Source organism: Ochotona curzoniae, unplaced genomic scaffold, assembly GCF_017591425.1.
Source record: "Ochotona curzoniae isolate NIBS_2020 unplaced genomic scaffold, NIBS_Ocur_1.0 scaffold_2587, whole genome shotgun sequence".
Taxonomy (NCBI): Eukaryota; Metazoa; Chordata; class Mammalia; order Lagomorpha; family Ochotonidae; genus Ochotona; species Ochotona curzoniae.
The window spans coordinates 3,922,412-3,949,779 of record NW_024467096.1 but is presented as its reverse complement, the minus strand read 5'-3'; the positions used below and the strand labels follow the sequence as shown (position 1 = coordinate 3,949,779).

At 41.8% G+C, this 27,368-nt stretch overlaps 1 protein-coding gene across 10 annotated transcripts in view; it reads right to left on the bottom strand.

The window, feature by feature from the left end:
• Nucleotides 1-27,368, bottom strand: part of KALRN (kalirin RhoGEF kinase) — a 660,588-nt gene that overhangs the window by 215,055 nt on the left and 418,165 nt on the right. For 5 of the 10 annotated variants that reach the window (XM_041002788.1, XM_041002785.1, XM_041002789.1 and 2 more), the window contains exons 17-25: nt 25,392-25,610; nt 22,367-22,516; nt 20,008-20,122; nt 15,625-15,740; nt 14,980-15,102; nt 12,929-13,111; nt 11,572-11,690; nt 5,677-5,743; nt 5,044-5,153 (exon numbers count right to left, since the gene is read on the bottom strand). In XM_041002788.1, the coding sequence (XP_040858722.1) occupies nt 5,044-5,153; nt 5,677-5,743; nt 11,572-11,690; nt 12,929-13,111; nt 14,980-15,102; nt 15,625-15,740; nt 20,008-20,122; nt 22,367-22,516; nt 25,392-25,610 (1,202 nt within the window). The remainder of the gene's footprint in view (nt 1-5,043; nt 5,154-5,676; nt 5,744-11,571; nt 11,691-12,928; nt 13,112-14,979; nt 15,103-15,624; nt 15,741-20,007; nt 20,123-22,366; nt 22,517-25,391; nt 25,611-27,368) is intronic. The other 5 variants (XM_041002790.1, XM_041002791.1, XM_041002793.1 and 2 more) reach the window with 2 other exon arrangements.

Below are 27,368 nucleotides of genomic sequence, written 5' to 3'. Positions count from 1 at the left end.
TAATGGTATTTTATTTTATTTGTAGCTTGAAGTATGCTTTATAACAGTTTTTTTAAAAAATAACACCACAAGCAATGTTAAAAAGCTGAAAACAAATATCTCTACCTCTTATAATAAACAGTGAATTCCTCTCAAATGTAAAGAGCTCCCAGAAACTGCTAAAATAATCAACAACTTGGTAGACAAATGAAGCAAGGATAGAGTTCCCAGAAAAGGATAATCAACTGGCCCTGCAACCAAAGAGGGTTGGCCCCAGCCCCGGTGAGGCATGGAGGGTTGAAGAGGATGGTTAGGTGACCAGAGGCGTGGCCCCAGCCCCGGTGAGGCATGGAGGGTTGAAGAGGATGGTTAGGTGAGCAGAGGCGTGGCCCCAGCCCCGGTGAGGCATGGAGGGTTGAAGAGGATGGTTAGGTGACCAGAGGCGTGGCCCCAGCCCCGGTGAGGCATGGAGGGTTGAAGAGGATGGTTAGGTGACCAGAGGCGTGGCCCCAGCCCCAGTGAGGCATGGAGGGTTGAAGTGGATGGTTAGGTGACCAGAGGCGTGGCCCCAGCCCCGGTGAGGCATGGAGGGTTGAAGTGGATGGTTAGGCGGTCTGTCTGAATCCTGACACCACAGGCTTTATGAAAATCTTATCACTCAGACTGCCAGAGGATCACACCTTCCAAAAAGCAAAAAGGAAGTAATTGAAATGCAAATGAAAGTGGTTGGCATTTTAAACAAAAACATACACTTACCAGGGTGCATCTCTAGTAACAAAAGCAAAGTGAAGGATTTTCTTGACTTAAAATGGTAGGTTGGGCAAAATGAGAGGATTGCATCTACAAAACCACTAGCATTTGGGAAATCTCTTTATGGAATATACTCCTGTCTGAGTGTTCCAGGAACACTCAGCAAAATATAGCAGAAGTGGGTCTAGGTCTTCTGAGGATAAATAAATTTCCTGGTCATTATATTTAGGTCTGTAGAAAAGAGATGTAGCATAAAATGGGGAGAGTGGAGGGCAAAACTAAGGATTATTCCACTTCAACATTCAATTTACAGAGAACTTGCTGTTCACGATTATGAAACTCTATATGCTAAATTGTTTCTTATACATTGTTAGTTGCTTGGAAATGATACCATTCAGTATTTATGCTTGCTTTCTTTTAAAAAATGCTATTTATTTGAAAGGCACAGAACAGAGCAAGATAGAGCTGCCACTTGCTGGTTTACACCCCTTAACACCTGCAACAGCAGGTGCTGTGCTGGTCAGCACTCAACTTTGAGCTACTACTGCATTAGCAGAAAGCTGGAATGAAGAACTGGAACAATATACTAAGCCCAGGTACTCTGATATGGGCCACAGGTATCTTGTTAGGCTAAACATTTGCCCCTCTATTCAATATTTATAAAGACAAAAATCACACACTTAATCTTAGAGGCCATTTTAGCCATTTTTCAAAATGGCATAATTTAGACAGATAATACTAACTAGCTGAGATCTGTAACATACCCACCATAAAGTTTTTGGTGTAGATACTAGTTTCCTAGGGACTAAACTGATTAGGCTATCTAGGTAGTGCCAATTTAATCCTATACCTTCCCATTCCCATCTTTCAGTCTTCCAATGCCTCCTTCTCTAGCACCTCTTCTCTTGAGTATGGTCAGATAACCTGAGCTATGCACTAGAAATGAGAGAAGTATGTTACTCTGCTAAGTAGTACTTAATTGAAACTCTTTAAACACTTGACAACTAGGGCTAAAAAATCCTTAGGGAGTAAACACTGGCACAGCCTGCGAGGCTTAGAGTCCATCTGCTTTACTTCTGATCCAGCTCCCTGCTAATAACACTGGGACAGCAGCAGAGGGCAGCCCAAGTTCCTGAGCCACTGCAACCTACATGGAAGACCTGGAGGGAGTTACTGGCTCCTAGCTTTACAATCTGGCTGTTGTGGCCATTTTGGGGAATGAATAAGCAGGTGGAAGATTTGTCTCTCTGTCACTTTGCTTTTAAAAAAAATTTTCCCCCTAAAGATCTTTTTGATATTTTTAGGCTCAAAAGTGACCACTTAGAGAAGTATTTTTGAAGAATAAATAGGCATTCGGACAACTGTAGGGTCTCATTAAAAAACAGCCAAGAAACTCTTTCATCCAGAAATTCAATTGCTTTGCTGGTCTAGAAGGTTCTGATAGTGATGAAGGAAATAATAATGCCTGGCAGTTTTCCTTGCCTTGGGACTGCTACAAACAAAAGATTGAACTATAACTTTGGCATTAGTGATAACTCTGCAAATTGTCATTTTATTTTTAGATTGTCCACCTATCTCTCCATCCTTCTAGCCAACCATTCAATAAATATTCATTGGAAGTTCACTATATGCTAAGCACTGAGTGACACAGTGAAAGACATGGTCCCTTACAGAAAGTACAGTTCCAGTATTTTCCAAGTTAAACCAACTGGCCTTTTCTTTTATTTGCTAGAAATTTTCTTTTCTTTTTTTTAAAGATTTATTTGTATTTATTTGAAAGATAAAGGGGTGGGAGAGTGTGTGAGAGAGAGAGCACAAGAAAGGAAGATCTTATACTTGCCGGGTCACTCCTCAAATGGCCACAACAACTGGGGCTGGGCCAGGCTGAAATGAGGCCAAGAGCCTCATCCAACTCTCCTATCTGGGTGCAGGAGCCCAAGATCTTGGGACATCTTTTGCTGTTTCCCCAGGCACATTAGTAAGGAGCCTGTCTGGAAGTGGAGCAGTTGGGATTCAAACTGGAGTCCATATGAGATACTGGCACTGCAGACAGCAGCTTAACCTCATGCACCATAGCATCAGCTACTTGCCTAAGATTTTCATATTAAGAGTACAGTATCACCTTGCACATGTTGGGATCCCATAGGAGCACTGGTTGATATCCTGGTAGACCTGCTTCCAGCTCCCTGCTTGTGGCCTGGGAGGGCAATCAAGGACAGCCCAAAGCCTTGGGACCCTGTGCATACATGGGAGACCCAAAACAGGCTCTAGGCTCCTGGCTTAGGATTGGCTCAGCTCTGGCTGTTGTGCCCACTTCGGGAGTGAATCAACGGCCTGAAGATCTTCCTCTCTGTCTCTCCTCCATTCTGTATGTCTGACTTTCCAATAAAAATAAATAAATATTTAAAAAAAATAATCGCAGCAAATTTCAGCTCTCAGATACTACAAGTAATTAAAACAAAGCTTTATTTTCTTGGCTGTCCCCTTAAATTGTGGCTAATTTAAAGTATGAGTATTTTTGGTCAATAGATTTTCAGTACATTATAGACTTCTTTGATTTCTATTTAACTGAGAGGCATAGAGACAGGGAGAGAGTGAGCTTCTGTCTTTTAGCTATTCTCTCAATGACCACATCAGCAGGGATTTGGGCCAATCTGAAGCCAGGGTCCCAGGGGACTCAATTTACGTGTGTGGAAGTGACCCAGCTATCTCAGCCATCCCCTGCTTCCTCCCAGAGTCTGCATAAGTTGGAACATAGATTTGGGAGCTGCAGCCAGGGATTGAATCCAGGTTTTTCAATGTAGGATGCATGCATTTCAACTGACATCTTTACCATCTGCCCCAAGAGTTCCTTACTTTTAATGCAGAATATCCTAATGAGCAAAAGTTACCACTAATGTCAAGTACACGATACTGCAGTACTGTGGTTTTATTGGGCACGATATTGGACCCCACTGCTCACGGCTTTCTCAGGACTTCTTAGAGCTGGCTGTTGTGTGTCCAGTGTTCCCACCAGAAAAAGAGCTGCGGTTAGTCCAGCTGGCTATTTTTCTGCAAGCAGGGACCCCACAGAGCTCAGGGACTTTGTGCAGTGTTCTTCCTTCTGTCTTGAGATTCCCTCTCTTTGCATGCTGGTAACAGGAGTATTCTCATTGGTTGTATACATAACAAACTACATGAATGTTCTTACTGACTCTATTAATCACGGAATGTGTTTTGTACAATGCAATAAAAGACTCCTAAATTAAGTTGTAAGTCAGGAAAAATGCTGTAATACAGTTAAAAGATTTTGGGGCTCATGTGTTAGTTATTCAGTGGCGCATTTTTTTTGACTCCATGGTGTTGTAGTTTTGCTGTTGTTGTTGTCCTAATTCATATAGATTGTTGACTTTATTTCATGGCTTCTCATTTAAGGGAATGTATAGTGATGGAGTAATAGAGACTACCATATCCAGATGTGGAATACAATGCAATATGCATCCCTGCTTTCAAATAAAAGATGGACTCCCAATTGAAACTGTTGGAAATGTGTAGACAATGGGATTCTGGATTGTCAGACATTGTCTGTACCAGCAATGTTGGGGCACACCTAAACAACAGACCGATGGAATCATCACTTCTTATGAAGGACTATATTATTGTAGCAACATGGGAAAAATCAGTTGGGGAGTGGGATTTTGGTGGTGGTGGTGGGGAAATCCCATTCTCTATAAAACTGTATCATAAAATTCAAAAGTTCAAAACAAAAATTAAAAAACAAAAGATTTTGGGGCTCCATAATTCTACTTATTTCCACAAAACATAGTGATAATCATATTCTCCCCTAAATGCTGTAAAGAGATTTATTTTATTAAGGACTCTAATTATTCACTTATTTTAATTATTGTTGTTACTTAGTTGAGGGTCAGGATACTAGAATAGTTGATGAAGGATTTTTTTAGATGGAGAAAAAAAACTTCAAAGGAATTGGAAATTCCAAAACCTATCCATATGGAAAGATTAGTCTCAGCTGAATTGGGAAGTCTGGATTTCCCCCAGGTTTTACTGAGGGGAGCTCCATCTGTTCTCTGGTAACTCTTCTGGTTGGGTAGATGAGAATGCTGCAGGTTTGGTCCCTGAGTAACCTGGAGAGAGACATTCAGAATACTCAACTTCTTTCCTCATTAGGAAGTTTGGACAACAGTGAGAAACAGTTTCAGAAAACTGACCACATAGTCTTAGCTAGGTCAGTGTTGTATGTCAAGTAGCTTGGATCCTCCTATTCAGAAGCCCGCCGTCTGGGATTCATGGCCCTCAAACCTTCCACCAACCTACTTGTTATGAAAATCGTAGATCTCCTGGATGTTTCCAAAGATGATGTGCTCTTTATTGAGGATCCCAGGGGGGATCTCCTCCACACCACTGGTCATTTCCCACAGGTAGGTCTGTAAGACAGTAACAGTGTTATCACTGGCAAGCATTGCCACATGAGATACACACAGCACAAGCAGCCTCACAACGCTGGTGGAGCGATGCTCTGAGTAGGAATGCTTCCGGAGCACACACCAAGAGATGTTAAGCAAGCAGAACTGAAGGAAATCAAACCACAATGTCCCACCCCAAGCTTTAGCAAGATCACAAACTCTATCCACAATCTTCTCATTATTGACTAAAGGTGTGTGGGCTTGAGTGTGTGTCTGAATGTGGAAGGGGACAGCATGCACATTTTCAGTCCCAATATGAGTTCACTGGTTTTTATTTTGAATTGAAGTAGTTGCACACTAAGAATTTCAACTTTCTTTTCAAAACTGCTCCAAGCTCTCATGCAATTACTGTTCACCCTGGGAGAAAGATTTCCTCGGGTTGGTTTTTTCATTCATTACTCTCTTGGAGAACAAGAGTGGTGAGCTCTGGCAAGGAAGTCATTTTTTTGAAATACAGCTGTGAACTGATTACTGTGGGACTTACCTCCAAGCACTCGTGCAAGTCCCTCACATAAGCCTTCTCAGTCTGCAGTAGCTCAGCCATAATGAATCTAGAAGGAAATACATAGACTTTTAGCTGGTTACAGGTATATTCTCTGTCTTCCACCTCACTTCCTATCCACAGCATTGATGACATTCTTGAATATCCAATTTTCCCCCCTGCCTTTCAAACTCAACTCTCCATTTTTGAGTCATTTTCATTCTGGTGACTTGATTTGCATTCCTAAAGCAAATCTGTGCTCATCCATTTCTATGGTCTTTCTCCCCTATTTGCCCAGTTTTACCACTCTGTGATTCTGTGCTTCACTTGCACATATGCACCAGTGTGTGTGTGTCTGAGAGGCAGGATTGTTCATATTTAGTCTCACTAACTGGAGAGCTTAAATCTCAGTGGCCTACATTTCCTTTCACAACTCCTACAGTGATAGTATCTGTTTAATAGGGTTTGTAGACCTAAATAATTCCCAGTACCACAAACAAAACCAGATTTCGAAGCTAGGGAAAGATTCCAATATGTCACCAATAGTAGGGGTTACCAATTTTTTCTGTACAGAGCCAGAAGGGAAATACGTGTAGGCCACTCAGTGTTTGTCACATCAACTCAGTCATGTGCCTTCAGCACAAGGGGATTCAAAGACAATGCTTCAGCAAAAATAATAATGGCTGTGTTCCATTCAAACTCTTTATGGGCACTGAAATTTGAGTTTTACCTAATTTCATGTGTTACAAAATATTCCCTTTTTCAATATCTAAAAATGTAAAAATTATGATTTTTAGCTTTCAGACTACATAAAACAATGGCTCAAATTTGATCTTCAGTTGCCGACCTCTGACCTGGATTATACTTTTAACTAACTAGCCATTATTTATTTTTTAAAAATACTCACTGTTTTAAAAAACAGGTTTATTTTAAAAATTATTTATTTATTTGGGAGACAGAGAGCTCCCATCATCGGTTCACTCCCCAAATGCTGTCAATAGCTGGGACCAGGCCAGTACACAAAGCCAGGAGCTGAGAACTCAATCCGGGCTTCTCAGGTGGACAGAGAGATCTAACTACCAGAGCCAAGACTAGTTGCTTCCCATGCTGCATGTTATCAGGCAGTTGGAATCAAGAGAGGAGCTGGGACTCAAACCTTAGCACTCTGACATGGAATGTGAGCATTCCAAGCAGCATCTTAACCACCACTATGCCAAAATGTCTGCCCCTAGACACATTGTCTAATGGGGTCTACTCACATCCTAAACTGATGGGCATAGAGCGTATCATGAGCACAGCATAGGTGAACAGCGCTCAGTGGCTGTTCTTCAGACTCCCACCAAGGGTGTCATACATCTTGAAGGTCTGGAGGACCCTCTCTTTGCTTCAGCACTATCAAATTTATGCTGTTTGGCTTCATTGGAGTATTAGCTACTTCATTCCTCTCTATAACTATTGACTAGAAATGGTGTTTGCTAGCTGGCATGTAATACCTAACCTAACACAAACCATATATTTATACATTTATATTTTCTATGTCAGTTTTCATGGAGTTCATAATGAGAATTCCTGTTTCCACAGATTCCGTTATAGGAAATTTTTGAGAAACAGTACCCTCATAGTTTTCCTTATCAGAAATTTCACAAGAAATACTAAACAAGGAGCATCATTTCCTGAATCCTTATCTTAGTAGGATTTTCCTTAAAGCAATAAATTGCTCTAGCTATGGCCTAATACAGTGCTGGTGGTTCATTCAAAATGTTCCCCTTCTACTCTTCTCTCTTGGTAAGCAGAAAGTATGCAAGCGTCAGAGTCAAACAGGAGCTGAATTCTGACTTTGTCATTGACTACAGGTAGGACTTGCTATTCTAACTCACAAATGCCTTACTTATAAAATAGCTGACCAAACAGAATTGTTGTTGCAAAGATTAAACAATAACACATAAGTAAAGTGCCTATCATATGGTAGGCATTAGGCAAATATTCAGTGAATAAATGATCTGTAGATAGATAAGAAACTAGGAAAGAAGGAAGATCAGAAGGAACATGAATTGATGGGCTTTGAAATACTCTCCTTGATTTTATCGCCTTGGGTTTTCCAGCATTGTTCTTTTTCATCTGCTGCCTAGAGTTTTACCTGTCTTCACACTCTATCTCCACTATCCCCAAACCCATTTTGTTATCTTCCCATCCATCCTTTACTCCTCTCTTTGGTCCCACAGAAGTAGCCCAGGGGGAAGATTTGGTTAAAAGCAAGCTCCACTTTCCCCTCCCCATCATGGATGGAATTGTTTGTCTTAATCCAGAGCACCCCAGCTTTGGTTTATTTGGAAATAGAGGCACTGCGGAATGTGGATAGACTGGATCCTAATAAAATGTAAATAGCGTCCTTACAAAACAGGAGAATTTCCATGCAGCCATGTTCATGTACACACATTTGGGCAGAACACCATGTGAACTGAACTCAGTCATCTACAAAGAGAGGGGCCTGGGAAGTGACTGGCCATCACAGCCTCAGAGGGAATCAACAAGGCAGACACCTCAGAGTGTCAGGTGCCATGCTTGGTCACCTCTGGCTGCAAGGAACCAACAGAATCCCAAGGGAAACAGCTTTGGACTCTGCACTCCAGCTTCTGTTCTTTCAGCTCTGAGGTCTTAATAAAATAAGCTGTGCAGAATTCTTTATCTATGTTGTTTCTGGCACTATCTAGTCTGCTCAAATGTTCTTCATGAAGGCACTCCAGACCTCTCTGAATACCCAAGCAACGAAATCAGAGAATGGCAAAAAAAAGTTTGTAAGCTTAACACAGTTCATTGTGCCCACTGTCAAATGCCCTGTAATCCCTGATTGGTGTGAAATGTGGGTAAACAATTCCCAGCAAGCAACCAAAAAACATGTTTTGCCTACCTGGAATTTCTGAGACTGAGGCTGAAATACTTAGAAAACAGAGCAAGACTAATGAAAAACTGGTCCCAGGTCTCCATGACTACTTCTATCTATTCTTATTCTGAGAAAACAAGGGATTTGATTTAAGAAAATGTCGAGCAATTTCAAATTCTTCCAAAATGCCGACATTCCAATATTCTCTGTTCTCTTCTCCTCAAGAGCTACTGTTGACCAAGGAGAAAATTTGAATGGCAGCTTCCTGCTCTGACCTTGCCAGTTCACTCACTGGACCAGTTTCCCATTTTCATTTCATTTCCCTTTGAAGATGTACACACATTTGGGCAGACATAATGTACACACAATAATGTACACACATTATTCCCTAGCAAAGACACTTGAATCTGAATGGCTACACCAAGTCACCTGGTATTGGAATGCCTCTCAAGGCTGCAACCTCCCTCAACTTTAAGTAAAAAAATTGGTGTTACAGCTTTCTGACCTTAACTCCTCTATTTCGGGTGTCCATATCAATTTTGTTCTATCAGGCTTTTCTCAATCAGTGATGCTATCTTCATTCCTCTCCTAGCCAAGCTTGGTTCATGTAATAGCATATAAATACATCTTTGACCTCAAGCAGCTTATCATCTAGTTAGATTTCTGAGGAATCAGCTGAATAAGTGAAAGATGAATCACTATAGATAAAAAATTGTAAGTGCTAAAGTTCAGAAAGGAATGGACCAATGACAGCAGAGGCTGCAGATAAAGAATTCACAGAGAATGGATCAGACTTAGTAAATAGTTAACAGGATATAGATGGGAGGAAAATAAAACCAAACGACAAGAACAAAAGGAAAGAAGCAGAAGGGGAGGGAAGGGAGAACAAGGGAAGGGAGGAGAGAGAAGGGAGGGAGGGAAGGAAGGAAGGGAGAGACAAGAGGGAAAGGAGGAAGGGGAGGGGAGGGAACGGAAGGGCAAGAAAAGAATGAACAAAAAAAAAAGAGAGGATTGTAGGTTAAAAATAGTACATGAACAACTGTGTACAACTTACTCCTATACCCGAAAGGAGCTGATTAAATGATATGACTGATGCATGCCATTTGAATTGGAACACATTGATCACTATCCTGAGGCGGTAGAAACACATTTAAAATTCGGAGCTAATTTGGAGCCAGTGAAGACACAAAGAAAATGAATCACAACATACAGAACAGTGAAGAGTCACATGAACTTGGTTTAAATTCTGGTTCCAGAGACAGCTCTAGACACAACGGCCTGAGCCACCTTCCGTGACACACCCCATGAGTGAGGGTACAAATCTCGGTTCTACTTTCTCTTTTCTTTTCTTTTTATTTTCTTCTCTCTCTCTGTCTTGCTTTCTTTCTAAGATTTTTTTTTTTTTACATTTGAAAGGGATATTTATGGAGAGAAAAACATAGGATCCTCCATCTGCTGATTCACTACCCAAATAGCCTCATCAGTTGGAACTGAGCTGATACAAAGTCAGGAGCCAGGATCTTCCTCCAGCTCGCTCACTTGGGGGACAAGGGCCTAAGGACTTAAGCTATTACCTGGGGCTTTTCCAGACCACAAGCAGGGGCTGGATTGGAAGTAGAGCCACTAGGACACAAACAATCCCTCCATACAGGATGCTGGTGCTGCAAGACTGAGGATTCGCCTACTGAGCAACTGCACTGGCCCCAGCTATTCTGTTTCTTATCTGGCTTCCTGCAAATGCACCTGGGAATGTAGCAGAAGATTGTCCAAGTGCTTGGGTCCCAAGGCTTTGGGCCATCCTTGACTTACAAGGACTATATATTCAATAAATATTTGTTAAACATAGGAATATTTCCTCACTGCCAAAAAAATTCCTTTTGTAACTTGAATTTTCTAGTCCTCACCAGACCAGAATCCCTTATTAACAGACACGATTCAAATTTCACTAACTTTGGACCTGGTGCTTTGGCCTAGCAGCTAAAGTCCTCACCTTGAATGCACCAGGATCCCATACGGGTGCTGGTTCTAATCCCGGCAGCTCCACTTCCCATCCAGCTCCCTGTTTATGCCCTGGAAAAACAGTCAAGGATGGCCCGCAGATGGCCCAAAGACTTGGGATCCTACATCTGCATGGGAGACCTGGAGGAAGTTCCTGGCTCCTGGCTTCAGATGGGCGCAGCTCTGGCCGTTGTGGTCACTTGGGGAGTGAATCATCAGATGGAAGATCTTCCTGTCTCTCCTCCTCTCTGTATATCAGACTTATTTAAAAAAATAAAATAAACCTTAAAAAAGTAAATCCTGGCTCTACTATTTACCGTTTGTGTGGCTTACGAGAAATTCCTTAGTTTTTTTGAGTCTCATATAAGTAGACGCAAAATGGAATCATCATAGTTATCATCATTTCTGAGAGAAGTGATAGGAAGAATAAATGAGAAAACAAATGAACGGTGTTGATAGAATGTTGGGCATATACAGCAGTTAGGATGGTGGTAGGAAGAGTACTGGGGTTAGTAACAACACAACACAAAACAACACAACATCACAAGGCAAAGCAGGCATCATTGCGCAGGTGAACTGGGAGCGATGGGAAGCAGGAAGGCCAGGGAAGTTCTGGCAAATGATTCTGACTTCCAGTGACAAGGGTCACAAGAGAAAAAATGACACAAAAGAAAATTTGGTGGAAGAATTGACATAAGAAGCAAGAGTTAAGCTGAAGCCTCCTTCAGAGCCTTAACCTCGGAAACTAAAAGCAGGAACTCAGAAGGGAAAACTAAATTTGGAAAGAGGGGAACAATTTTTAATTGGTTCATGTAGAGTCTTGAGATTATGAAATGAAATGCTATGATTCAAGAAGGTTTTCTTCAAGGAGAGAATTCAGGGAAAGGACAGGTGGAAGGGACTTAAGCTTCCAGAGTGCACCCTCTTCTCAACAGCAGTATCGTGTCTACACTGCAACCTTATCAGGGTCATGAGTCCATGTTGAATTGTCATTGGGGGCAGTGAAGGCCAACACATACTCTTTCTTCCGGGCTGATTTCCGCTTCTCTTCGTTAATTTCATGGTTGGCGTCCCGTAGCTTGACCTCACGATCTGAAAGGCTTGCTGGGATGATGTCCAGCTCCAGGTCCTTGTTATCCTACATACAGAGGGGTCACAGAGGTCACCTTGAAGATGCTTTGGAAATCAACTCATCCAAGTTGGGGGAGGTAGCCAGGGGAGAAACAGAGAAAAGAAAATCAGAAAGAGATAAAAAGACAGGATCCTACAGATTGCCATCCACAATCACTTCTTCATGGCAAACTGGTTTTTATTTTTTGTTCCAAATAAGAAAAATCTAAAATGTTCTAGATTAATATTTAGTGCTAATATCTGCAGCAAGAAAAAACAATGTAGATATTTGATAATTATGTCTTTATTTCCCTGAGGCCTTTGGTCCTAATTAAATTTAAATACACACACAAATTAGTTTAAGATTCATTCTTAACAATTAAAGTAAATGTGAAACAGACTTTTTTTTTTTTATAAAAAAGCCTTTTGCTTTTCCAAGGAAAACAATCAAACTAAATATTTTTATTTAAACAAGCAATTTCCCTGGCAAAAGAGAATACTAAATGTTAGAATAATGACTGAATTCTCTAATTGCTCATCCCTGTTTATTTCAACTACCACTGGATGTTAATAGGTCACAGAATCTTGTAGAAAAAAAAATAAAAACAACTTCACAGATGAAAACCTGAGGGAAATGTTAACTGACTCAATTTTAGTGGTTTGAGTCCATTTCAAACCACTCCCTAGGTTTCTCTGCTCCAGAGCACAGGTCTTTTTCAAGAGTTAAGAATTAGGAATCCTAGCTTTAAATTGCCAAGCTGCATTTAGCTCTTAATTCATAGGTTACTGACCCCTATTATGAAGAAGAGATTAAAAGTCAGTCTTCCTTTGCTTCATGGCAAATACTACTTCTTTTCAGCTGAAATATCAAATAGCCTTTGTGCAAATGGTACCCCCTATTCTTGAAAGAGCACTATTGTTCACATTGGGGACTCTAATCACTTGCTGATTAACATAATTGTGTGGAAGAGGGTGCTGATGAAACCAAGATAGTGGGTTTAGTCCTCCAAGCCAATCATTCACTTTGCATACTGGAAAGCTCTATGCTGCAGCCATCAGCACCATTTCTAGCCACTCCATCTTAGAGGATTATGAAGCACTAGGCAGGGTGAAGGTGGCCAGGAGACAAAGGGATCAGCGAGACCCTTGCCTCCTCATCACAACACAAGGGCTCACGGGAACAGCAGCTCTGCAGGACTGCTTGAGCGCAGTGCTCCTTCAGGCCTGAGCAGGAACATCATCCAGGCAGCAGTACCCCACACCTACCTCTGTGTTGACTCCTAGGGCCTTCTCGAGGGAGTACCGATATTTCCCCATCCTCAAGGAGAAGTCTCTGTAGTGCTTGTCCACCGTGGTCACCCACTTCCTTATCTCTGTAGCGTGGATGTGGCCTTTTTCCACAAAGCTATCTGCCAGCTGAACCAGAAGCTTCACCTTCTCCTTGGTTTGCTGCTCCAAAAGATGGACTTAAGTTACTGGACTAAGTTTACTCTCATAATAACACCTACAGTGCAGGGCTGCTGTGGGTATACAAGGGCTGATCAAATAGAATGTTTATAACAGTTCCTGGAACACATCATGCACTCAATTACAGTAGGTACTCAGGAGCCACAAATACTGACCATTATTATTGATACTGACTTGAAAATCTCTTTTATAAGAGATTTACCAGTTTACAGAGTATGTTAACAGCACACCTGGGATTCATTTGGATATTAAAACATCCTTAGGGAGTAGGGGGAAGTGGATGATACAGGTCTCTTTCAATCACCGCCCCCCTCCCCCAAAAAAACACAAGGCTTTGGGAGGTCTAGGACAGGCCTGGGTTCGCCCCATCAGTACATGGAACAGCCTATTTGCCAGGATTCTTCATTCCTGATTCTGTCCATTGACTGTACTATCCTGAAGTAGGTTCTAAATGCCACATAAATTGACATATGCCAAAGAAATCCAGCTGGTAGGACTGAATTATGTCCCTTTCACCATAGGATTTTGTCTTTAGTTTCTAACAGAGAGAAATGGTTTAATGAAGTTAGTATCTATAGGACTAACAAAGGTGGAACCATTGCCATGTGCTGGCTGAATTTCATGTCTAACAGGAATGTGTTCAACACATTCTCTCCATAGCCCTGAGTACAGGGCACTTGGACAAAGGCTTGGAAATAAGTTTATTTCACACAGCTTATAATCTCCAGAAGGGACACAATTTCACATATAATAATCTGAGTAACCATTATGTTAATGTAAAGATGAAGGGAGGAAGGGAAGGCCACAAGAATGGAGCCTAACTAGGAAGCTGTTGCTAGATTTGAAAAGAGTTGTTTTTGAAGAAGAATTCTGAGCATCTGCCACCTTCTCTGTGTCTCTTAGCTGCACTCATCAGTTTTCATAGGGGGGTGGAGGCAAGAAGCCCAAATGCTCACAAAAATGTGAAAGAAGACTCCCCAATACTGAGAGCTCCAATAGGACTTAAAATATATATAATCCCTTCTCCAATATCAGCTCAGGAGTGAATGATGCTGGGGGCTTACTGGGGAGGGCGTCTCTGGCAGGAGAATGAGAACGGCAACACGTTTCCTTCTTTGACTTCCATGAAAGCAGCTCTCTCATCCTCGCAAGAGAGGCTTCTATGTGTGGACGTGATGCCAAGAAAAGTTCCTAGCTAGAAGGGAACCTGGTGTGAGGGACAAGGGTGCTACAAGAAGTGAGCTGACACACACCAGTTTCATGTAAATCCATCAACTCAAATCCTTGCCATAATAGATGATGACCAGATTCCCTCCTATGATAGTACCTGCTCACCCCCATCCAGCTCGATTGAGGCTGTGAGGATGTGTGGTATGTGTGCTCAAGTGAGCTTTGCTCCCTGGAAACCTAGCTTGGCTCAACAGCAGAGGCCAGACAGAAATAATCAATTCAGAAAGAAATCCACCTGCCTTATGATCTCACTCATGGTCAGCCGTTCCCTTAAAGTGGACGTCTCAAACCACTGTAATTCTGTATCAAGAATTACAGAAACATGCAGGTCATCACACATGCATGCACATATACTTTTGTCTGATCTGGGCTGAAAGAGTATTGCAGATCCAAGAATGTGGAGCCTGGAAATTAGCATTAGCAGTTATCTCTTCCAGCTGTTTACCTAGTAGCTGTAATCTTTGGACACAGAGGTTTCAAAGGAGTCAATCCTAAGCAGGCATTTTCACTCATGACTGTGGTCAAGCATTTCTTCCCACAGTAGTTGCTTCCTCAACATGAAACTATCCAGAGCAGGGAGTAGTAGGTGGATTTGGGGAGAGGTCTGGGGAGCCTCCTACCTTGGCAGGTACCCTGAATTCCCCATATTCTTTCAGCAGTTCCTGAGTCTCCTCTGTGGTCTCTCCAGTGGAGGTATGTGTTGAGAGGTAATATTCACCTGTTTCTTGAATCCAGTCCAGTGCCTGGGGGAGAAAACAACCCACTCAGTCCCCACAAAGGGCAACAACCATCAGTAGGAAATCATGCCACAATGTCAACATGAAAATTCATCATTGGGACAATGTGATGTATCCCGGAGATACTGACATGATTTGCTCAGTACGGAGCCCTGGATTTGTTTTTCTGAACGAGCTAAACTTCAATTTAAAGCATTCCCCACCCCGACCCCCCAGTTAGGAGAAATCTTCTCCAGCAGACTACAAATTTTTCCAGGCCAGGGCCAGGAGTCTCCAATGAGCTCAGGGCATATTGGGAGCCTCAGCATCCCTACACATCTCCTGATACCAAACTCAGAACAGAGTGTGTGGTAAATATTCAATTACCCACAGGTGACAACCTATTCTCCCTCCTCTCTTCATTCCCATCTCCCATTTCCATTTGGTCTGCTGCTGTGGCCTTCTTCCGAAGAGATGCAAAGCCTGGTAAGCTGTGTCTCTGGATACTGCCTAGAACTGAGGCAAAGCCAGGAGAAGCAATGGACATACCTGCTTGGCACTGCGCTCAAATACCACATATTGCTGGCACTGGTCTAACCGCCGCTTCTTCAGGGTCCAGAAGTGCAGGACACGATTCTCCCTCTGTAAGAGCTCACTCAAGATGGCTGTGGGGCAGAGGAGACCACACTGGTCACAGGAAAGTTCTGAGAAAGCCCAATCAAGTGTTTCAGCCCTTTATCCATGTGTCACATGACTGTGACTTTCAATCCTCCCCCAGAGAATTCATCTAGCATCAGAAGAAAGGGAGCAAAATATGGGCACAGAGAATTTCCTAGAAGTTCTCACAGGATAAAGGAAAAATGAGGAGTCTGAGGTGAGAAAGCCTGTTGACAAGAGCTCTGTCAAAGAGGAGGGGTGAAGAATGTAACACCAGTAGACTTGCAGTCTTCCTGTTTCTCTTCACACTGAAGTTAGTCCTTGACTGTAAGAGACCTAGGGAAACAGCCTCTGGAGCTTACTGAGCATGGACAGACTCTGATGGGCCCCTGGGTTAGTCCGGAGGGATTGCTGGAAGAGAGACAGGAGGTGAGCATGGAGAGGGGCTGGTGCAGCTACATGGACAGCCCATACCATAAGCCACACACTCAGTCTTGCACAAGAACCTCCATGTAAAAACTTCTAAACAGTGGGCACAGCGAAGCCATGTCAGAATCAGGTCTGCCTCTAGTTTCTAAGTCCAGATTTCTGTCTCATTCAAGGAGTCACCAGCCACATGGATAGGGTTATCAAGGATTTTATATAGTTTACTTTGTGCTTGAAGCAAACAAATATCTTTCACAATTCTCCTGGTGGTTCCCACTATCAAAAAAATACACAATAATGGCATAATTGATATTTATGAAGTCACTCACTATGTGACAGGTACTTATTTTTACTATACCCAGGCTACATCACACCATTATTAGCTCATTGTACAGATGAGGAAACTGAGTGTTAGGAAAATTGTTAACTTGCTCACTGTCATTCAGATAGGAAGGGGCAGAATTCAGATTTGGGTCTGGTCTGTTAGTCTTCAGAGCCTGCATTCTTAGCCACCTTGGAATCCAGTTTACTAGGGCAAGCTTAACAAAGTTGACATAACCTACATCACAGACCTATACTTAAGAGATTTCTGTTGATTTTTCATGTACTTTGCATCCCTCCCTCCCCCGACCAATGGCCCAGCTCTAAGGACAGTTCCCTTAGGCTAAGTGTGTTTACAAGTCCCCATTAGGCATCCCTGCTTGTTTTATTCTTTATCTTATACCTTTTTATTCTTTTTTTTTTTTTTTGGAGTTAATTGGTTTGGTATTGTGTGACTAACATGTTAGAAAATGCAAGTTCTGGGCCCAGCGCAGTGGCGCAAGTGGTTAAGTCCTCGCCTTGCACGCCTGGGATCCCATATGGGCGCCGGTTCTAATCCCGGCAGCCCGGCTTCCCTTCCAGCTCCCTGCCTGTGGCCCGGGAAAGCAGTCGAGGACTGCCCAAGGCTTTGGGACCCTGCACCTGCATGGGAGACCTGGAAGAGGCTCCTGGCTTCGGATTGGCATAGTATCGGCCCGTTGCGCTCACTTGGGGAGTGAATCATCGGATGGAAGATCTTCCTCTCTGTCTCTCCTCTCTGTATATCCGCCTTTCCAATAAAAAATAATAAAAATAAATCTTTAAAAAAAAAAAGAAAATGCAAGTTCTTAATCTGTGATTACTTCATTGGCATTTCAAGTTTAGTTTATGCAATCCGGTTGCTATACACCTTAAAATGGTTATATGGTATTATTCAGCTGTTGTGTGTCTATTCTAATTTTTGTATTTAGCAGTTTATAGTGTTGAAGCATGGTTTTTACTGAAATTGGTGAATTTAGGATAGTCCAAATAGGCTTATAACTCTAACAAGATGTATGTTAACGACTGGGGCACAGAACAGTTTTAGGAAGGGGTGTGCAGAGAAATCTTCACTATCTTGGTGAGGAGTAACTAATCTTTGTGTCCTACCTAGTAAGGTATATGTGAGTCCAAGCTGAACATTTCCTGTCTGTTCTAAGCTTTCCTTATTGGTCTCTATCTAATCTAATTTTTTTCAGGGGGGAGGTGGGCTCTGGAGCGACTCTGATGGTCATTGCAAGAGAGGGTAGGGATCCAAAGCTGGAACTAAGCAAGGACCAGAGAAAGCTCCCCTCTTGAGTCCCAAAGGAAGTTTACTGTTCTGTTTCTGAGGACTACTCAGGGCTCCCGGCTGTTGTTCCAATGACATTAGATCCTGTGAGGAAGAATCTGGGCTTCTTCCATCCCATGTGGGAGTTCTGAAAGGTAGTGGATGACTTCATACTTCTTGGCCTATGAGGGCATTCCAATAATTTTTTATTCTTTAAGAGGCAAAGTGTATTGCTTCCTCACTCTCTGATTGACCTTCGGCTCATTCATGTGACTTTGGGAAATTGGTTAACAGATATGACACAAGTAAGGGTTTTGCGGACTTGGTCTGTCCCCTGACACCCCTACCATCACCCCTGTAAGAACTTCTGGGTAGCAACTTCCCCTTTAACCTAAGACTCAGAATGAACACATGTGGAGCAAATGAGACCATACCTGTAGTGAAGGAGCAAGCCAAACAGCTGAATCGCAATTGAATTGCTGAACCCAGACGTGACAGCCAATCCCCAACCATGTAGCCACTCACACATCAAATTTTTACAGTTGTATGTTTCTGATTTTTGGGGTTGCTATGCAATAGTTGCTCTCATAATAAAAACCTGTGTGGCACTGACTTTGGGTCCAGGCAGCAGGATGAAAAGGAAACATGTATAGAAGAGACCAGAATGGACTTAAAATGGTTATTTTAACCATTTTAAAATAACCTGCCCAGGTGGAAGCTTCTTCCACTGATTAAGGATGGAGTGAGAAGTTGTTTTCTTTGGTTTCTATATGCCCTGGTCAGTTTTACTCATTGCAGCTCCCTCTGCAAGAACAAACAGAAATCAAGACAAAACAAGAACAAAGGTTTCAGGGGTTATTTTTCTCTTTGAAAGCTCTCACAAGGGTAACAACCTGTCCTTGTTCCCAAGAATCAGGCATCTCTGCTCTTCCAGAGGGCCTGCCACTCTTCAGGAAACACAGGCGTAGGTGGCCTCACCCAGGCTGCCAACTTGAACTGGAAGCCAGGGAACCTGCTCTGAAATGTGTAGGAGGAGAGGGTGACATCAGGCCAGCCACCCACAGGTTCCCTCAATCAAACACAGAACAGCACATCTGGAGAAATCCTGCTACATTCTTCTCTGTGGGGAACTTTGATTCTTGAATTCTTTCCAGGGGTCTCTGATCTATACAACTCTTGAGTTCTCTGATAAGGGAATGGAAGCTCCTACCAGAGTAGACACGTATCCTGACTCCCACAGTGTCTCCAAGTCTGTCCTAGCCTTGTTCCCAGTCAGTGCAGTTTCCTTCCCCAGCTTTGGTCTCTAGGTGGGATTTTTCTGCTTTGTCCTGATGACATCTGTTAAACTCTTCACCTACTCTAAGGTTGATTTGTGCATGGTCACAGCAATTCTACAAATAATAGGCAAAATTTAAAGGCCGTTTTTTTATATCATCACAGACTTTGTAAAACTCAGAGAGATATTAAGAACAATCTAGAATAGACTTATGTAAATTTTATGTGCACCCACCCCACCTCATTGGTGGATGAGTGGTGAGGATCTCAAAAAACGCATATTCCAACACTGTATGTTGGTGGGGGGTGGAGGAGAGTCTGTATTTCTTATAAGCTCCAAGGTGATGGCAAAACTGCTAGTCTGGGGATTACATTCTGAATAGTAAGGGTTTAGACAAGCTCCTCTTTTTAAAACAAAAAGACTAATGTGCTTAAAAGCTTAAGCAGTAAGCGACAGCTGTAGGATTAGTACCTGGTGTTATGATCCTCAGTTAAAGTTTTCTTCCCGGGCTCTAAGATATCCAAGCCTTGTGCTATTCCATTTGTTAGCCATGAGCTACTCTGGTTATTTCTATTTAAATGAAGTAATACTAAAGGTAAAAATTTAGTTAGTTAATTGCATTAAACTACATTTCATGTGCTCAACTGCTCAATAGCCAATAGTGACTAGTAGTTATTATGTTGTACTGTGTAGATATAGGCCAGCGATTTCCGTGATCTCAAAAGTCCTATCAGGCAGCATGGTTCTAGATTGTAATGCAGATAAAAGGGTTTGGTCTGTTAACAAACTGAGCATGAATCACCACAGTCCACACCATCCCACCATCTCCTTTTTCTTCCCCAAGGAGAAGACTGAGGATAGTTGAGATTGCATGGAGACCAAATGTGCGGCCTACGGCAGAGAGGGACTGGCCTCAGGCCATGCTGCTGCCTGTGGCCTGTGGCCCAGCAGGTCTCTCACTGACCTTTCACTTGCTGCTCTGGTCCCCGGGTGTGGCTGGCGACACTGGGCATGCTGACGTTGTTCCTGTGGATGTACTTGAGAAACACTTCAGCATTCCGCCGTGCCAGGGTGCAGGCCTGAGGGAAACAAAGTTGTGAGGTGGGTATATGCAAGCCAAGTGATGAGGATTCTGGAGGAACCTGAAAAGAACTGTGGAGATCATTTCTGCCTCATGGATGCCCTCATTCCAGGGTAAGAGGCTTGTTGGTCTGAGCCTTCCTCTTGTCAAGTAAAGGACTACCTGAACCTCTCTCCTGTTGATCTCAGAGGAAACCCAGAAACCAACTGTCCCCTGACTGTCTCCATGTTGATCTGGCATTACTGATGTTCGTTCTTGGGCTGGCTCTCTTCTGCCATCAGAGATGTCTCTTCTGTGACCACTCATGTAAGCTCAAGAGTTATAAATTCACTTTAACATTAGCTTCCTTTATACTTGAGCAAATAAATCTGGTAAACACATTTATTAACCATACTTTCAAAATCTAAATGAAAATTTACAATATTTTGCAAACTTCCTTGCCTTTCCATCAAGTCTTCCTAGTCTAAATACACTAACTAGCATTCTATTGTTGGGACACAATGATCTACACAAAGTATGATTCACATCAACTGTGATGGCCAATAGGGCAGGTCATATTCCACTTGTTAGGAACAGAGGAAGAAGAGTGAGGTACCAAAAGGGCAGGTGCAGGAACAGCTTAGCTCCAGAATCTAGGTCTACTGAGAATATTTTTAGTTTCCTTGAAGCCCACAGAGTTACTGGATTTTTCTAATGAAAAGCAAACTGATCATTCTCCCATAAGTACTAAATGCTAGTATACTAACCTTTAACATATATAGCTTTTGGCATTAAAAATGATCTGTTAGCTAAAACTATTAAATTTTAAAACTTCCTTATATTTTGCTTCTGATCCTGAAAATTACATAACTGAAATGATTACATAATTAATATGCTGTATAATTATAAAGCTATATGATTTTATTATTATATAAAAATTAGCAAAAAAGGGCTTTGGATCTCTGTTAAAAGTCTGCTGGGATCCATGGACTCAGACTCATGAATGGCTGCTTGGTGTTGGTCTGATGCTAAGAAACTTAAAACAGATTAATTAGCACACACAAATGCAGGGCTGCACATCCTATCTGTTGGGCACATTTTTCCCACAGCAATAGAGATTTTCTCTCTGAGGTTTGAGGACCACATGGAAAACACCAGGCCAGAGAGGGCTCTCGTTTTCCTTCTCTAAAAGAAACATTTTCTTTTAATTTTATGAAGAAGTATCTTGATACCTCTATTTAAAAGCCTTAATGTACTTTACTTAAATCCCTTTGTTTAAACTTCATTTCATAAGAGGGAAGTTTTTCTAAACTATCTTCAGCCTGTACAGCAGAATTTCTATATGATGATATTAGTATGAGCTCATCGCTAAGGGTTCTGAGCAATCCCAGTGCAGATACTAGAGAGCTGTAAGGAGGACAGGGGAGGACATTCTACAAAAAGAATATAAATAACACTTGAAGAGTTGGTCAAGTAGGGAAAATCCCTAATAAAGAAAGCTAATTATTGAATTATATAAATTGAGTGGCAATATGTCAAGATCTAAAAATTCCCTTATGCAATTCAGAAACCTCAGAGGAGGCAGAACAAAAACTGAGAAATTTAAGAGCAAATGGTGCCTTCAGATAAGCTTGATTGGGAAGGCTATGATGAAGATCAAAGGCTGGAAAGCAGCTTTAAGCCCTTTCCTATATCCCCAGACAGCCTATGTCAGCCAGGACTGCACTTTCTGGAAAAACTAGCTTCTAGCAAGCTCCCACAGGGAGCATTTCTATCACAATACAGAAGAATCATTTACAGATAATTATTAGGTTTTTTTATTGGTTACTCTTTTAATTTTTATTTTGAAAACCTTAATTTACTTATTTGAAATGCAGAGAGAGAGAGAAGTATCTTCCATCAACTGGTTCATTCTAGCAATTGGCCACAAAGGCCAGTAGCTGAGTCAGGTCACAACCAGGCACCTGGAACTCCACTTAGGTCTCCCATGTGGGTAGCAGGGCTCAAGTATTTAGGCCATCTTCCTCTGATTTCGCAGGTGCATTAGCAGGGAACTGGATAAGAAGTGGAGCAACCTGGATTCAAACAAGTGTTCATATGGGATGCAGTTATTCCAAGTGGTGCCGCTCTACAACGCCAGCCCCACTGAATTCTATTTTCTTTCTTTTTGCTTTTAACTGGTCTATTAATTTTAAAGCAGAGAGACACGGAGAGTAAAGAACAAGACTTCAGTCTGAGATCTCTCATGACAATGTCGTCTGACCTTAAGGAAGGCTTCCTTTTGTTCCAGATGTTTGCTGATGAGTGGAATAACATGGTCAATCTCTGCTGCTGGCCCCAGTTTATCGCGTCCACCACACCAGTCCTCATCCCTTCGGTATTCTTGCTCCAAACTCTCCAGGACACTGCATACCTAATGAATCATAGAGGGAAAGACTCAGATAATTACATGGTCAGGACATATTGCAGAGGACCTTCAGCCCACAGAATCTTACAAAGGTGATTTTTTTTATGATTAGCTTAGTTTGTATGCTAAGAGTGGGTAGTGCCCCTGGGACAGCTAACTGAAATGCATGACATAGTAAGAATCCTGGATCTGGAGCTCAGGAGGCAGATTACAACTGGAGTTATAGGTTTGAAAATTATCTTGTAGTCAATGATTGATGGCTGAAGGGTTGATGACATCACCTAGGAGTGGTAAATAAGAAAAAAAGGACTAGCATTTTGGGATGTAACTGTTCAAATTTTACATAGGTATAACCTTATATGACAACCTCGAATCAGGTACAACAGGAAACTTGTCCAATCACCTACCTCTATTCCACAGCTAAGTAGCCACAAGCACAGGTTACAAAGTTCCCTGCTGTGTGATTTATGGACCCTAAATATTTCCCCTTATCTGGGGGAAAAACATCCTAGCTAAAATGTGCTGAAATCCTCCCATAAGGCAATACATCTCCAGGTCCTCTATTATAAAACGCACATTGCCTTAAGTGGGAAAATAAATTTGGGTTAAACTGAAAAAAATAAGTAAGAAAACTTGCAAGTCTCACAATGCTGAGACATTAAGTGACTTCATAAATGAACTCAGAAAAGAGCAGAAGTATTTTGAAGGAAGTTGGGTCAGAAACTTGCTCTGGGATCTGTAGTAAAAGACCCAAGAGAGCCTAGTACCAGGAGCGATATATATGGGAGGATGGATCACTTGTGCAGTCATTCCATGTCATGAAGGATGTGTCCTTTAAGAGGCTGTTTGTTGAGTTATGAATCCAGGTGAAGGATGAGCTGAAAGATGGTCCAGGCAGCACACCCACACAGCCAGACAGGCCTCCATAGTCTGAGAAATTCTGTCCCTGAACTCCACATGACTTCTTGTGTGCCATCTTCAGCACCACACTTCTTTTTATGCAAATCAGGAAAAAGTGCCGGCAGGCTTACATCTTGAAATAAAGCAAATTATAAATATGAAAATGCTTTAAATAAAGGAGTACTTGAGATCTGTCCTATGTTAAGACTGGACTTAGAACAAATCAACTTGGGAGTCAGAAGAAATGAGAAGATTACAAGTGTAAACCCTTCAATAGGTGAAGAAACAGAAATTCAGAGAGGTAAAGTAACTTTTGGCAAGGTCAAGTGAGGGTTATATTTCCTGTCTCTCAAACCAGTGCTCTATCCTTTCACCACCTTGATCCATCCCAAATGGAAATGTGTGCATGATATTAGACAGGGATTAAGCCTCATTTTTTTTCCATATGGATTCTAGTTCTCTGGCATTGTTGAAAAGAATTTTGGCTCAGCATCTGTGAGTCGTCTTCTATGACCTCTGTTCTGTTCCACGTGCCTATTCTCAATACCAGCACCATTCTGCTCTTTTCTCTGTAGCTTTACAGCAAACCTTTACAATAGGTAAGGTAGCTTCTCCAATTTCATTTTTCCTTTTCAAAACCATTTTGGCTATTCTAAGCTCTTTGCATTTGCATTTCATTTTCATAAACATCTTAGAGCCAAAGTATCGATTTCTATATAAAAACTGTTGGTGCTTGACTAGGATTGTGTGGAGTCCATAGTTCAACTGGGGGAAGTTCTTTATTATTTGATTCTCCCACTTCTGTGGCTGTCAAAGACATTAGTTCTTTGAAATGACAGGAAAAAAGATTGAGAGAGGTGTGTGGAGACTCTAGTGCTGGCTTCAGGGCTCTCTGATGGGGAAGTTATATTTGCTCCAAGACAGACTTTCCCATGGTCCCTGTAAGTCAAGCAAATGGAGATATTTCTTTGATTGATTTCTTACCAGAGAGCAATTCTAATGAGGAAGCTATTATACACAGAAAAAAATTACTCATGCTCTAAGCTCCTATTACCCAAAAGAATTCCCTAACACTAAACAAATCATATAAAAAGTCCCTCTTAGCCCTTGTGCATATTGCTGTACAGATGTAATGGTAATAACTTTGCTTTGTAATAACCCAGCTATATGTATCCAGCTATATGTATTTTTCACTGCTATACCATTTTATCAGTAAGGCTCAGACTTCCTGTCATGGAGTTGTGTTTCCTATATTAGACGGGGAGCCCATGAATGAAGTCACAATAGGTCTTTGAAGCAGTGCATAATGCCTAACTGTAGTAGATTATGTTATTGTTTAGCAAAGATTTATTCTCTCAAATTTATTAAGAGACACTGCTGACTAATTGACATTGGGTTGGACACCTGACTTATTTCAGCCAACAGGATAGTAAACAACGTGATTTAGAGTGAGACTTAAAAATCACTTGCACTATAGATTTTGAGTGCCTGGCCAAAATCTTTAACTATAAATGTGTTTCAAGAAGTTTCTGGTCAGACAGGATAAGACATGGCAGAAGATCTAACCTCAGTCTACAGCTTGGAGTCTAGTTTAGGCCCCAAATACTTAAGCATAAAACGAATGCCTACTGTTGTATATCACTATGTTTTGAGGTGGTTTGTTATAGAACATTATTGTGTCACTACTAACATTACCCACAACCCTCATTCAGCATAGGCTCTGTTTCTACTTCCACACTTTCATAAGGATTCTGATGAGTTTGAGAAATTTGTGAGAAATAAACTGCATAATCTACCATTCCAGTAGGTGATAAGAAAGCCATCTGTGGTGTTTCCACAAATCATTTCCCTATTGTAGGCAGCAGTTAGAACTGAGAACTGGCATCGTGCAGTACTGTAGGAATTACTAAGTTGCAGTGTGAGATAGGAAACAGCGCTGTGTTCATGACCATGCCACGTGTATCATGTCCATTTCCCTCACCTGTTCAGAGGTTTTGTAAAAGGCCACAGAAGCGTTGACCAGCTTTAACCGGTCTTCCATCTTCAGCATGAGCTGCTGCCAGTGAAGGGCCACCTTCTCAGCACATTCCCGGATGGCGTCGGCATCGTAGTGGCCAGCCTGGAGCAGTGCCTCGGCTTTCTGCTGAACCTGCAGGGCACTCTGGTGCGTCTTCTGCAAGGAAGTGGCATGAAAGAGGGACTGGGTACGAGGGGAGGAGAGAGAGGTCCGTGGGAACAACCCAGGCGTGGTATGGGAGGGGGTGGAGTGAGGCGTGAGTGGAAAGATGCAGAAAAGTTAAAGTGTTTTCAATGACTGATCTATTTTGTCATGACCATCAATACATTCATGTTTTTAAAGAATATTTTAAAAAAGGGATATCACATATTTTCTCTTATCATTCAGGACCCTACTCCTTTTCTTTTTATTTGTACCTTTCTATTTGGATTTTAAGGATATTTCTATTTCTGTGGTTGAGAAAAAACGTTGTGTGTAAATCTGCTCCCTGATTGTTCTTAAATTAAATTTTCTTTTGAAATCTATTCATTAAATTGCTACTCAGTAAATTCTCAAAGGAGGTTATTATTGCAGTTTCCTTTTATAGATAAAGTCATCAGGCATATTTTTAAAAATCCATGTAAAAAAGTTTAATGTAACAATGCAACAATTTTAAATAATAACAATCAGTTGAAAAGGATCACAGTAGGAGGAATAGATCTGGAAAGTTAATACAATTCGAGAATAATCTCTCACATCATCCTGTAGTATCTTCATCAAGGGGGTAGAGCATTATGTTAGCTAATTCAACTCAATACATAACCCCCACAAACCTGCTAGTTTTTCAACAATATGTACTCATATACACATTTGTAGAAAACTGGTTTTCTTAGAGCTGTCTGATCCAGGCTATATGTGCTTTGCACTGGCTGAGTTCACAATCATTGTAGGAGGTCAAGAGGCCAAGCTGGAGGACTGGGTAGCATAGAGAGAATGAAATAGGATCCACAAATCCTCTTAGATGAAGTACTTACGCAGATGACCCACACTAGAACGTCAGAGATTATCCACCTGCACAGCTAATATTCCTACCTCAACTTCTCTGGTCATCTGAGCCTAGTGTTGTATGATTAATTTGGTCTTTTCACTTTTGGGAAAGTATTACTTAATTAGTAGTAAACACAGAGAGCTAGATGTAAGAATTTCTGACTTTACAATTCATTTCTGCCTTTCTTCTTGACCAATAGTGCTGTGACTATTGCCTCCTCAATTTCACCAGGCGCCCCCAACCGATTTCTACCACATTTGCCCTTCATGCTCATCATAGCTGCAGCCTACAACTCCTGCTCATTTTCCCTAGTGTATCAACAACCTTGTGTCTTCTTTCTGCCCGGTTCTAATCCCGGCAGCCCCGCTTCCCTTCCAGCTCCCTGCCTGTGGCCTGGGAAAGCAGTCAAGGACGGCCCAAAGCTTTGGGACCCTGCACCCGCGTGGGAGACCCAGAAGAGGCTCCTGGCTTCGGATCGGCATAGTATCGGCCCGTTGCGCTCACTTGGGGAGTGAATCATCGGACGGAAGATCTTCCTCTCTGTCTCTCCTCTCTGTATATCCGCCTTTCCAATAAAAAAATAATAAAAATAAATCTTTAAAAAAAATAAAGTTATGCCTCTTCTAGGTGCTGTGTACAATTTTCCATTCTGCATGCCATTGAAGAAGTTTTTCTAGAATAAAGGTTACCTCAAGATGAAAATTCTGACCATCCATAGGAAAACAAAACCTTCAATCTAATGAGACCACTTCATCCAGGGCAGGCAGAACTTCTGATGTGCCCAAGACAATAGGCTTATTTTTTAGTTTTTAATTATTTCTTCTTTCACTTTAGAAGTATCCCGGATTTAACAAATTATAAGGTCACTTGAGATACAGCCCTGTTCTTTCTTAGGGCAAAGTTGTGAAATCATG